This window comes from Oreochromis niloticus, linkage group LG8 (assembly GCF_001858045.2).
Source record: "Oreochromis niloticus isolate F11D_XX linkage group LG8, O_niloticus_UMD_NMBU, whole genome shotgun sequence".
Taxonomy (NCBI): Eukaryota; Metazoa; Chordata; class Actinopteri; order Cichliformes; family Cichlidae; genus Oreochromis; species Oreochromis niloticus.
In genome coordinates, this window is record NC_031973.2 from 9,938,156 (window position 1) to 9,951,576 (window position 13,421).

General features: G+C 41.2%; 1 protein-coding gene across 1 annotated transcript in view; it reads left to right on the forward strand.

Moving 5' to 3' along the window:
* The first annotated feature begins 6,661 nt into the window (after window positions 1-6,661).
* LOC100693859 (neurotrypsin) overlaps window positions 6,662-13,421 on the forward strand; it is a 32,885-nt gene continuing 26,125 nt past the window's right edge. The window contains exons 1-2 of the mRNA XM_005471458.4: window positions 6,662-6,980; window positions 11,630-11,672. Of these exons, the coding sequence (XP_005471515.1) occupies window positions 6,882-6,980; window positions 11,630-11,672 (142 nt within the window). The 5' untranslated portion in view covers window positions 6,662-6,881. The remainder of the gene's footprint in view (window positions 6,981-11,629; window positions 11,673-13,421) is intronic.

Here is a 13,421-nt window from a genome sequence, read left to right on the forward strand (position 1 = left end):
CTGCTTTTAGCAGGATATCAAATATCACAAAGCTCAGATGATCTCAGAATTGGTTTTTGAACATGTCAATGAGTCCACTGTACTCAGATGGCCTCCACAGTCCACAGTTCTCAATCCAGTGGAGCACCTTTGGGATGTGGTGCAACAGGAGATTCAGTCAGTTGCAGCATCTGCTTCTGTTGAGGTAAAGATCGTGAGTGAGATGTTAGGCTTCAAATGCTAAGGGTAATTAGCACATGGGTGTAAGTTTAACAAGTAAACTGAGAAAAATTCTAATAAAACTCTCATGTTGACAGTGCAATTCATTCATCAGCCATCTGCACAATACTATCCATGAGTAAACATCCTAATTACTACGTGTCATTTTAGCCAGGCAGCTGAGTCAGAGGAAGTTTTATTCCAAGATTGTGTGAGCAGTCGTGCGGCCGGAGAGCTCGCTGATTGTGCTAGCCGTCGTAGCAGAAGTCACACTGTCACGTCTCAGTGCCTCCTCAACCCCAGGCAAGATTATTCATGCAGGTTGAGGATTAGTTGCAGTAACATCATAAGCTTTTTCCTTTAAGGCCTCTTAGCTCCAGCCCTTTCATCTTCAACGTGCTCTCGCTTTTTTGCGCTCCACCCTCAGCATGTTCCCTCTCTCCCCATCCAGCCTCCACCATCCTCCTGATTTCTGCGTCTCTGTTCTGTGGCTGTCAGCGAGATGAGAGCAACGGCAGAGCAGGAAGCAGGGGCTCTCGGCGGGGCTTCGGATGCTCAGAGTGATACAAAAGCTGTGATCTCCTTTCTGCAAAATCAACACGGCTTGTGTTTCTCCTATCTGCACTTACACCCGTGTTTTTTTTACTTTTATGTTGATGCCGTACTGCCTTTTACATTTTATGGGGTGTGAAATATCAGAACAGCAGAATGAGACCCCATGCGCTCGTTCAGCCTGGCCTGTTGTCTTATCTCCCTGGCAGAAAACGATTAGAAGAGCATCTCAGACTAGATTTCCACTCATGTTTTCTGTGTTTCAGTAAAGGGAAGCAGCACAATAATAGCTCCGCAAATAAAGGAAAGTCAGATAAACTAATGGGGTTGAGGGGGGGGGGATGAAATATTACAGTCAAGAGTGAAGGCAAACAAGATGATTGCCACTGTGCTCACCACCCCATTCACATATTCCTCCTCATCCCTGCAGCGATCTGGGTTAGTAATGATGTTTCTTGCTGCCACAGCGTGGAAGTAGTGACATTAATGGGCGACAGCAAACAGTAATGAGTCATTAAAAGAGAGATTTGGAGCTTTACTGATCCGTTTCCATACCAACTGTCTTGGCTGTGGGGATTGGATCCTTTCAGTGTTTGGGAGTGGGGGGTGTAATGGGATTTGAGGAAGTGCTTGTGGGAAGAACCTCAACACAAAAACACACATATAATACATACTGTATGCTGACTGTGTGCATGTGTGTGTGTGTGCACGCGTGCTTGTTTTAAGGTAATCTTCAAAGCTCTGGCTTTCAGCAGAAATCCTCCCTGACAGGCGGAGAGAGCAGAGAGCCTGCAGCGATTTTAATTTGTTGTGATTTCTTATTTTCTTTTCCGCTTCCTCTTTCTTCTTGCCTTTTGTTCTGGACACATGCACAAACAGCCAAGGATGGGGAGATATACTGGTGCGGAGAGGACTGTTGCCGTGACAACAAGGCGTTTGCAAAAAAAAAAAAAAATCACCATGATGCCAACTCTCATGCAGGATCGCATATGGGAAGACAAAGACGGTGGCAGAAGCCATCCGCGCGTGTGTTTAAAGAAGATATTACTTTTATATTACACTGGTTCCTCCATGTTGTTTACACGGACAGGATGCAATAAACAGAAAATGATAAATGGGAGAAATGAGGGGGAAAAGAGAAGGAGAGATAACATGGGGAGAGACAGATGACGATTACGATAAGAGAAATTGGATTTGGCTGAAAGATAACAAAGTGTTATCACTGAACAGCAACATCAAAGCAATCGCTGGCTGGGAAAACTATGAAACTTTAAAGAAAAAAAGTTAATTTCATAAGCAATCTCCCAGCCTGGGGCTCGTGGGTAAAACAAAACTCTATGAAGTAGATGAATTTAGCTAATCTCTTTCCCACAGCTTCAGGGGGATCACAGAGGCACAGGGATAGAAAATCGCCCAAGTGCCTGATTTGGTGCTGAAATTTTATGAAAAAGAGACATCTCATGGCTTTGGTTCGGTTTTGCCCTGCTTTTGAATCAAGATCCAGAGAAACTGTAGAGTCTGAGGATGAGAAGAAAGGTTGAAAATAATGACTGGCAGCTGTCTCCTGTTCAGATGTTTTCTGGTGTTTGCAGATGAAAAGCGACATGGCTGATGTTGCATCAATGCGCAGCGCTGACGCAGCAGACTGGAGCGATGATGGATGGTGTGTGTGTGAGGCCAGACGCTAAATGTTGGTTTGAGAAAAAGCCTCCAGTTTAGAGTTGAAACGATGAGTCAATGAATAATATCCCATCAGAATAACTGATGGATGGCCAAGAAATTTTGTTGAGGTCTGCAGCGCCAACACATAGACTGTACAAGAAAGATGGATGTAGCCACAGTTCGACCTCTGGGACCATGATTTAGAAAACTAGCACCATGTTGTATTCAGTGCAGTACATGTGAACCTAGAATTATTAGGGTAACAATTGAAAAGATTATTCATAAAAAAGAAGGGAGGATGTTTCTTCTATGGACCTCTATACTGCTTTTTTAAAACTAATCGCCCCCTGCTGGCAATTAAAAAGAAAACAGTTTTAGGGGCTCGAGCACTGGCTTTTTACTTTTCCATCTATCTGGTACAAGCTGCTTTACAGACAGTCGTCTCAGTTGGTTTTTGTTTATGGTGAGAACTTGATCTGATCTCCTTCCAAACCACATAACAGGTGCACACTGCAAGTTTAAGCTAAAAGCCTTCCAACATCCAGGTACGCTTTGCATTCTGGTATGTAGCACAGTACAGCAGAACTAAAGAGTGCACAAACTGTAGCAAGCAGCTACCAGCTTCTTTGAAGCACATGAGGCAGTGTACTAACTTCAAGACATCTCCACAAAATCCATTCCACATATCCACTAGACCTTCCTGTATGTTGTTCCTGCCCCATATTGAACTTACCATGAAACATTTTGAACAGTTTTATGCAGTTTGTAGTGATTTCTCTATATGACAAGATACCAAACCACCAAACCAAGCTACACATTTACAACTGATTTACATCGACTGATTCAGGTTTCACCGGTATAAACAACAAACTGTCCCATTCTGCATGTGCCAGTAACTTACAGGGTGTAGATTTCTTACATTGTTAAAAGGTGGGAACCAAGAATTTTATTATCCGATTACATATTTAACTAACAAGAAAAAGACCCTGGTTTGATCCTGGGAAGAGACACTAATCCCTTTGGGTTTGTGTCACGAAGGGCATTAAATGTTTGCCAGATGAAACATTTCCGTGACCCCTCTGTAAATAAGGGAGCAGCTGAAAGTAGCTTCTTCTTCTTCTTCTTGTACACACAAAATTTACGTATGTAGTCTTGTTAGGACTCCTTCAGATTGTAGAAGCTTGAAACCCAAATGATACTCTTCCTCTTAATTTAGAGCGATCATCGGGCTACATTTTAAACACTGCTTTATAACCAAATATCTTCACTGATGATATCCCCATCAAGCCTACTTGTTTACATGCAAAATTGAGATTGTGGACACGATAAACACAAACAGCATTTTGCATCATAACGTTTTATTGCAGAATATTTTGTTATGGCACTTGATGTGTTCTACCCGCACACAGAGTTGAAGTCATGCATGCTTCACAGACCACCTACCTTTACTGCTGTTGTAGATAAAATCAGGTTTCCAGAACAGATCTGGCACAGTGGTGGTAATTTACATGTGCTTAGTCCCTGATATTATTTGATCATTTAGATTTCCCTTTTCTCAAATATTGGTCAAATCTAGCATCAGAGTCCTTATAGAAGCAAGTTTCAGCTCTGCTTTAAGCCGAGCCTTGTTGTGACTGCATTTCTGTGTATCTGATAAGTTTAAGGCTCACAAACTGGAAAAAGCTGAGCAGATCACTTCTGCCCAGCAGTGCGGTGCAGTCCAACTGCTGAGTGAAGACAAACCGGCCTGGCAGCTCGCTCTGTTTTATCCCTTCTGATGTGAAATGCTTCTTCCTGGATCAGCTTCAAATGCAGCATTCTGAAGCAACACACTCAGACAATTTTACCGACAACAAATCAAAACGTGTATTTTTTTTTTTTGGAACACTTTTTGCCGCCGTCAGCCAAAACCTGCTGCTGTGCTGAATTTATTTTGCAGCCAGTTTCTGTTTTGGATGTTTCCTCTTACAAAGCTGATAATGTTTTATTAGCTTTACAAACTGGAGCTGCAGCAATAAAAAGGAAATAGTAGGAAAAAAGTATTTTCCAGCAGCAGTTTAAATAATTGAAGAAGAGCACCTTTCATGCACAAACAGGGCCAAGGCCTCGTGTGGCTCTCTTTATTGAAACTGTATATTTATAGATGAATGACTCATGAGTGTCTGGGTGAGGGGTTTGTCTAAAACCAGCTTTGGAAAAACTGCTTCAGTGCTTACACTCATAGATTCTCCAAATCACTGGATCAGTTTTACAAATATGTTTTATAGCTTCCCATTGTTGATGATGGTGGAGCTCTAACATGTTGGTCCAAGTTCACAGCAGATGATCAGTGACTCCCTGAGTTGTGCTTAAATGTCTTTGCTCATTTACTGATTAAAAAAAAGTCACAATTCTGTATATATTTGAAGATTTTTATGGTTATGAACTCCTGGGTCGTTTTAAGCCAAATACAAGTTATAAACTGGTGTTTAGAGTCCAAAAATAACCTTAATGTTTCTATCCACAAGGCTTAATTCCATTATATGTTTTAGTGTTAACTTTTACTCCTGTAATATTTAAAAGCAGAATTACTTCAGGTCCTAGTTTTGTCTCAAACTCCTGTGATCTCTAATTGCAAATTTTATATAATTTAGTGAAAAGATTATTATCTTTTTAAGCCAAAGACACAGCAACTTAATAAACGGAAAAAAACATGCAAGCAATTAAGTAATTTAAAACTGATTTAAAACATCAAACATACCAAGGTCTATTCATGTAATCCAAACTACGTAAGCTTTAAGGTAAGCTAAAGCCATTACAACCAGGAATATCTGGATAAACTGATCTTCTCCACTTGGGAAAATTACTTTTAAAGACCACCACAATGCTACTGAGTAAACAGTAAATACAAATGAAAAACACATACTGTCTGCATTTGCAATAAATAATATGGCTTTGTAGCAGCAATGCTTATGGACATTGGTTTAAATGTTGTGTATTTTCTGTTATAAAAAGTGATTCTGTGTTTGTTCCTTGATGGTCAGTTTCTCAGTTTGTGTTTTTAACTCATCCGGCCTTAGGACTGACAAGCTTGTGCCATGAGGAGGCGTTGGTCTTCCATCTCTCCATCCAAATTCATAAGAATCACTGCTCTTCCAAGAGCACTGATCAGAATTTTATCAAACTTGGGGACAGTGGTCACCTAATGGGTCTTCACCCAAATTGTGCCCCAGATCAAGGTCACATTTATCGCTTTATGGGTACTTTTCCATTTTTGCAGGATGATCTTCATGGACACTAATAATTTCACCACATTCTCCCTCATGATGTACTGAACAATATTCAATTCAAATCCTTTACCATTCATTAACATAAGATTCTCAATGCACAAATTGATAAAGACCTTGTACTGAAATGAGGAACTAAGTGATGTGATAGCTTTAATCCTGTTCCTTGTTGCATCCTGTTATATGAATCTTTTTTCTCATGATCATATAAGGAATGGTCCTGTTGGTTGACTCCAACATTAAGACGGTGCAGATCAGTGGAATTCTCATTAGTTTGTGCAATGGAGGTAACCCCTTTTTTCCGTACTTCACACATTACAATAATCTGTGATTTATGTACAATATTAAGCTGGATGAGCTTCCACATCACTGACATTCAGGTTTTATCTTCATGAGAGATGAGTGAAGCTGTGACACCATGAGTGCAGTGGGTTACTGGACCGATGGCAGTCCCTGGCTTAAAAATGCTGCTTAAAACACATTACTAACTGAGAGCTGTGAAGCAAAACACCACTGTTCTGCTGACCTGAGAAGAACCATGCTCCTAATAGAAACTAATAAGTGAGATAAGTCCCATCTAAGCAATTTGCTCAGTGTGCTTCACTTTGTAGCTGCTAGTAAACGTCCCAGGCTCTGTTTTACAGGTAATCCTCGAATGTGTTTACCACCACAAGTCCATTTGCCCCCTTTAAGATGTTAAAAAGCCATCATCATCAATCATGCCTAAGTGACATGTCTTACTCAGAAATGTATTCATTTTCATACATTTTAAAGGTCACTTGGAGAGTATTTGAGAAAATTTTTCTGCATAGTCTTAAACCTGCTACAGCTTGAGACCAACGACATAAAATGAAGTTAAATTCAGTTAAGTAATTCAGCCTGACAAAAAAAACGTGTCCGCGCGCGGGCGTGTGAGCGCGACATGCTCGTGGCATCAAGTTTTTGCAGAGCTCAACATTATTTCACCCAGGATTGGTTCAGCGTGTGTGTGTGTGTGTGTGTGTGTGTATCTCTGTGTGTTTCATCCCGTTTATAGTGCCGCACCCTGCCTTCTGTGCGTAAAAGCCACCACGTAGCCGACAGCATCATTATCATCATCACCACACACCACGTTTCTTCCAGCAGCGGGACGAGCCGGAGGATAACGGTCCACCTCACGGGCAGGTCGACAGAGATGGGAGAGGAGCGGCGGCTTTTCTGGCTATGACACGGACACAGCGGGCGGGAAGGATGGCTCTCACCAGCCGGGAAATGTTGTGCTTGATCGGAACCGCCTGTCTCTGGCTGCCGCTGTTAGCCGAGGTATGTACTGTATCCTGCCTGCTGCTGATGAGAATGTATTTTTTCTTTATAGTGCAATGTGCCCTGATTTATTATTTTCTTTTGTGTGTTTCTCTGTGTGTGCTTTCCTTTTTTTTTGAAGCCATGTCCCGTGACGGTCACGCTTTGCTGACCTCTGCTGCATTTCATTAAAAAACCTAATTAGTCCGACAGCCTGATTAAACTGACAGTTGTATTGATAAGCCTGTAGAAGAATTCAGGGCTGTGCCGCCACGTTGTAAGGTCTGGATCACAGAAAGGATGCTTTCATGTTTTTTCTCTCTGGGCCGCATTTCCAACAATCCAAGTGCAGGTCAGAAATTTAAAGAGCACCACATTTTAGCCAATTAATGGTGGCATGAAGGTGCACTGCCCAATTAAGCGGAGTCTACATTGTCGCACACACCCATTCGTGCTGGGTGACAAACACAACCCCTCCACCTTCCTCTCTTTTCTCCTGCTCCTCATCCTCTTCCTCCACCCCCCGCGGCAGGATATCATGAGAGGAACCCGTCGGTGCCTCCTCTGCCCCCGCGGTGTTTGGGGAACGGACCCAGCACGGGGTGTTAAAGCTGTCACTGCATGTCAGCGCAGATATGTTAAAATCGAAACGCGAGGAAGCAGGTGTTTCTGTCATACGTGGGTCAAAACACGCGTTTCTGCAGCAGCTGGAAGTCAGGTTCACTCATTTGTTCTGTGTCTTGCAGAAGCAACATAATCAATTAATGATCAATCAATCAATTAATCGTCACACTCGTCCAGTTTTCCTCTCACTGCAGTTGGAGTGTGTTGCGTTAATATGCAGCATATGAGCCGAGTAGCCAGTGTAGAAGTCATTAGTGGAGTACAGCGGTGTGCGGGATTTAATTAGACCCACTAACACTGAAAGCAGCCGTGCACATCGAGCACACCGAGCACGCTGCAGATGAATTGCTAATTTTTCATCTTTATTAGACAGTTTGTTTCCCCCCCTGGCAGGAATTCTTGGAATTCAGAAGCTCTTCATTTTGTTGGAAACGTGAACAAAACAGAAAATTAATCTGCAGATCTCTATACCCTGCAAACTGCTTCCCTCTGGCTCAGTGTGTGGAGACTAAAATACGTGTATGTAAACAGTAGGCAGAAACCAGCCTCCAATTTACATCACAGAATACATTTTTTTGTCAGCTTCATTTAATGAAGAGCCAATATACAGCAGATTTACTAACATAAATGATATTATTAATATTACAGTAGCATAATGTTAAATAAAATGAATGTTTCTGCAGATTATGAACCCTTATTAGAGGCTACACCATCAAAGTTAATGGGATCTGTGATGAAATTGCTTTATGATTTACCTCTGCCAAGGAGGTTATTTGATGTATCGGATGGTTGAACAATATTTTATCACACAAACTGAAACATCCAACTAAGAATCATATTCACAAATCTACAGGATGCTAGTAACAGCAGAGGGTGGCAGAAAACACCCCCACTGTGAAATAAAACTGGGAGCTTAAATTGAATTGGTCAGTGAGGACATGCATGAACAAAGCTGTTTGTAGTCATCTATGGAATCTAAGGAATTTGATTGGAAGATTGGAATGAGGGTTTTTTTAGGTCCTGTGTTTGCATCACTTTTGTGTTGGAGGAACTGCAGATTCATGAATGATCATTCGCATGTCTTCAGGGACTGCAGTCCTCCAGGGATACTGGTTGGATAAAAGAGTGGAGGAAAAACAGTTGAGTACTGAGTATAGGTGGTGTTTTCAGGACCTCCTCAGAACGCTTTAGGACAAGACCGCATTCCTGTGTTCATTGCCAAGAAGATCATAACTGTTAAATGGAGTAAAACATCACCACTACCACAAATCCTGTAGACACATGCATAATGACATGCACGTTAGCGAAGCTGCAAATTAGTATGGATACATTCATAATGTATAGAGTCACAATGGACTTGAACCCTTTAAACCTTAATTGTCAAGGAACGTTCAGCCATCCTATGTCCAATGTTCTGTGTTCTGTGCAAGATTTATGAGTTATTAATAAAAAGTTGCAGACTGTTTTAGTTGTTTTAGTTTTTTACCAAAGGTGTGGCTTGACCCACAAGTGATTACATTTTGAATTTAATCTGGATCTGAAACCCTTTTTTCACTATAGTCACAATGAAAGAAGAAAAACTGGGAGACGTTGTCTTGACATTATAAAAAAAAAAAGTCATAAACTAATCTGGATCCAAAGACTCAATGAATGTGTGGTGTGAGAGGACTTTCGGCCTTGGTGGAAGCATGCTCATGTATTATAATCAACTGATTTACTTTACTTTACTTCAGCTTTGGTAAACATGGACGTGCAACTGCAAAGCATTTAGAAAATCCCAAACGTAGAGGTCACCAAGAGATGTGTAGGGCAAAAATAAATGATCTTATAAAAATATTACCATCTCATACGTCAGCTAGGATATCTGTATATATCAGCTGAACCTCAATATAAATTGATGCTTAGATAGATTTTGCACTGGCTAAACGTTGAGGTTACTGTAGCGAGGAACTTTTTATAATCAAGATTTCTTTGTTTGACTTGCACAAAAGGGGGAATAAAAAAAACAAAACATCACCTGTTTTGCCAAATTGTCATATTAAACATCAGCATTCAACCTCAGTTTAAGAATCAGGTCAGTTAGTGGAGAAGAATCCCCCTAATCCTGCTCTGCTGGTTATAAACTACCCCTCTCTGCAGCTGGTTTGCTGTCAGACCTGATAAATACTTTCACTTTTCTTATCTGTGCCTGACAATCATTGTGTCACTATGCTTTCAGCACCACCGTGAAGTCTTCTGCAGGTCCCCAGGCTCCCTTGTAATAACACATAATAGGAAATGCCAAGTAAAATCACTCTACCCTTTAAAGGTTTTGACCCTTTTAAGGTTTCGCATCATAAAAGTGACAAAAATCATCATTAATATCCCGAAACCTTACCAGCGACAGTCATCTAGGTGGCACGCGCGAGCATGATCATTTATGACTAAAAGCATCACTTTGGAGCATCTTCCTATCTCGGTGCTGCAGTGGTCTCGCTTATTGCTTATTTATTTGTTGCCCTTCCATCTGGTGTGGTGCGTCTGTTTGCATGGCCAAACACTGGACGCAGGTGCAAGAGCGTCGAAGCAGATTAGTGCCGTAATTGAGCCGTGTGATTGACATGAGTGGAGATATCGGCACCCGTGTCTGCTATCACAGGTCGCCTGTTCCTGATGTAATACCATTAGGCTGAGTCTTCTGGGAGGTGTTTGCGTGTTGGTTTCACGTGTGCGTGTGCAGTGGCCAAAAACAGTGACAGGAAGCAGAGAGCAGAACTCACCTGTGTGACGGTGAAATGTGCTGTGTATCGCTGCCCTCTCAGCAGAGCAGACGGGCTGTGTGTTGTGTAAATGTGTATCTGATATCTGAAATGAAATAAACGCTGCCATATAAACTCTGATGCTGTCTAGTACTTTGTGTGTGTTTGCAGTTACTGTGCTGTACTCTCATCCCTGGGTTGCTTATACTCATACTTCAGGTGGTGAGAATTACCGTCAGGGAGTAAACTCATTAATACATGCATCGAAAGTACATCGAGATGACTTCATGTTCAAGGATAAATACCAACAAATCAGAATACTTTAGGGGGAAATGCTTGAACCTGCATGTAAAGTTGTACAAAAACTAAATATATGCAGTACTCATGGGATTTGTGGAAGAATGAGTCAGATCCCCAGTGTGCGGTAAACCATTAAAGAGGACCTCTTCTGCTCGTCTCCAGCTCCGTGTTTTTTATTCCAGGACTCAAGAGTAGCTTTGCATGATTCACAGATCAAAATAATCCTTATTTATCTTATTCTGGGCCTTGGTGCACCCCCTCAGTTCATCCTCTGTCTGAAATAGAGAGTTTCAGCTTCTCTACTCTTCACTTAACTTTTATTCTGAGTGGCTGTCCCTCACAAGTATTAGGCTGGAACAGCGGGTGAGCAGGGCACCTGTGCTTCAGATATATCCACTCCTTGTGACGTCTTACAGAGCCATATTTAACACGAGCATCCGTGTATAAGGCATGAAATGAAACTAAATTATCTAAAATATACACCTTATAGATAGAAAATTACCTCTCTTATTTTCTAACAATGGCCACAGTTGCTTTCGTGCTCAGTGATGGTAATTGTAGAGATAATCTTGAGACCTTATGACTCTCTGTCCATTAAATTTGTTTCTAATTAGACTCAATGAAAGGATTTCCCCCTTTTTTGTGGGTGTTAAGGCGCTATTATCGAGCTGCAGTCCAGCTGATTTGGTGCTTTCACATTAGCGTTTTGCAATTCATAATTATGACAAGTCAGATATGGCCTGTAACTAATCATCATGCATATTTTAGAATGTTGTTTACGCGTCACGACTCACTAAAGTTCAGACTTTGTGGTGGAAAATGAATCATGCGCTGGTGGCCTAATTTCCACCAGTTTTCAACCAAATTTGGTTAGAAGTTTCTGGTATATTAGCAGAATGTTTGCTTTTAAATGAATTTCATGTGTTTTTCTTGTTCTTTGTTTACTATTATACCAAGATGAAATTCTGGTCCTTTGTCTCACTCTCTGTCTTTCTCTTGTGCATGCAGGTGGTGGCTGAAGACAGCTACTTAAACGAGGTGCAGAACTCAGGTAGGCGAGAGGTGACGCTCTCATCCTCTCTCTGTGCATTTACTTTCTCCTCCCATCTGTCCTCTCCTCCTACATCATCTCTCTCCTTTCTGCTCTTTTCTCCATTCCCTCCAGTTTAACCCACATTCTGACTCAGACTCTCACAAAGCCCCTCCCACTCTTTCCTACCTCTCCTCTCCCCCTCATCCTGGCCTGCACCCCTCTGCCTTTCATTTTCCTCTTCTTTCTTTCTCCGCATCCCTGAGAGGAGTGAAGGGCATGATGAAGATAGGACGGGGGGTTGGGGCAAAGAACTCCTCCCTCTCGGCTCATTTCCAGTGCAGTGAAATATCTGGGCTTTAACAGTCGCTACACACTGACAGACAAGCGCATGCAGTCAGAAACACACCATCCATCATATGGAATCCAAATTGTGGCTTTTTTACAATACTGAACACCTGCATATATTCATACTGCTAAATTCGCCTCTTTTTATTGGGTGGAAATGAGGATAAATGGTATAAAAGGAAATTTCCCCAGGTTTCCAGATTTATTAGTGTGTTTTGTGTAGAGGACGTTGTTGCTACACACCCACCCCCCATACAGCCAGCCTCCGACTGTGAACCGTGTCAAATACTCATTGTGGCTGGGAAACGGATTACGGGAGAAGGGAGACTGAGTGTTCCCATGGCGATGGGCAGAGTGCGGTTGTCGTGGCAATGAGGAGGGTGTCGAGTATTGTGTGAAATGCATTAAAGAGCGTAGTGAAATATTAAAGTGGTGAAAAAAATAAACAAGGGGAGAATTTAGGGATCATATTGAGACATGAAAAATCATAGTAAATGTTAGTTTTGAGCGATGCTAAAAATGTTGCTTTTGTTTAGTTACGTAACGCTTTTTTACTTTATTAAAATTTTATGAAGCTGAAGATAAAAGTTTGATTAATGCTACTGTGCAGCTTTTAAGCATGTTTTTGCCATTCAGCACAACAAACGCAAAATATATATGTGAAAATATTACATGATTTATATGGTGAGATTACGAATTACAAAGCAGTAAGGGAACGATAAACATGGCGGCTGTTCTGTCGTTCTCGTATGGCAGTGCATCCTGTTTTTTTTAATATTTGATAATTGTTTGTATTTGTGCCTAACTGCTTTAAACAGAAGGAAAAATGGCTCAAAGATAACGTTGTGCATTTATTTTTCATCAGCATCAACACAAAACAAAACGTCAGCGCTCTCCAGCGACCAAACTAGTAACTAAAATGACCTCTTATCTATATTGTTTCTTTTCTCTAGCCGATATTCTAAAATGCTCCACTTATTTTGATTTTCAATCATTTTTAGCTCATCCGGCCAAATGTCTGATGTTTTTATGCCACGTATAAGTGTCAGATGGACAAGAACTGCAGGTGTAGTACTTGAGCACAGTGATCATATAGTGGATTTTCACCCAAATTATGGTCAAGGCCAAAGTGATGTTTGTCACTTTATCGGAAATTTTACCATTTTTCAACTTTGGGTATTTATGGAAGAGGATTAGGGCCACCGAAAAAAAAAAAAAAAAAAGCGGGCACTTCTTTTTTTTTCCTGCTTTTCCAGAATTCTGAGAAAAAAGTCAAAATTCTGAGATTAAAGTCAGACTTATGACTTTTTTCTGAGAATTCTGGAAAAGCAGGGAAAAAAAAAAAGACGTGCCCACTTTTTTTTTTTTTTTTTCCCCCAGTGGCCCTAATCCTCTTCCGTAGGTACTGGCCAGATTTTAGTG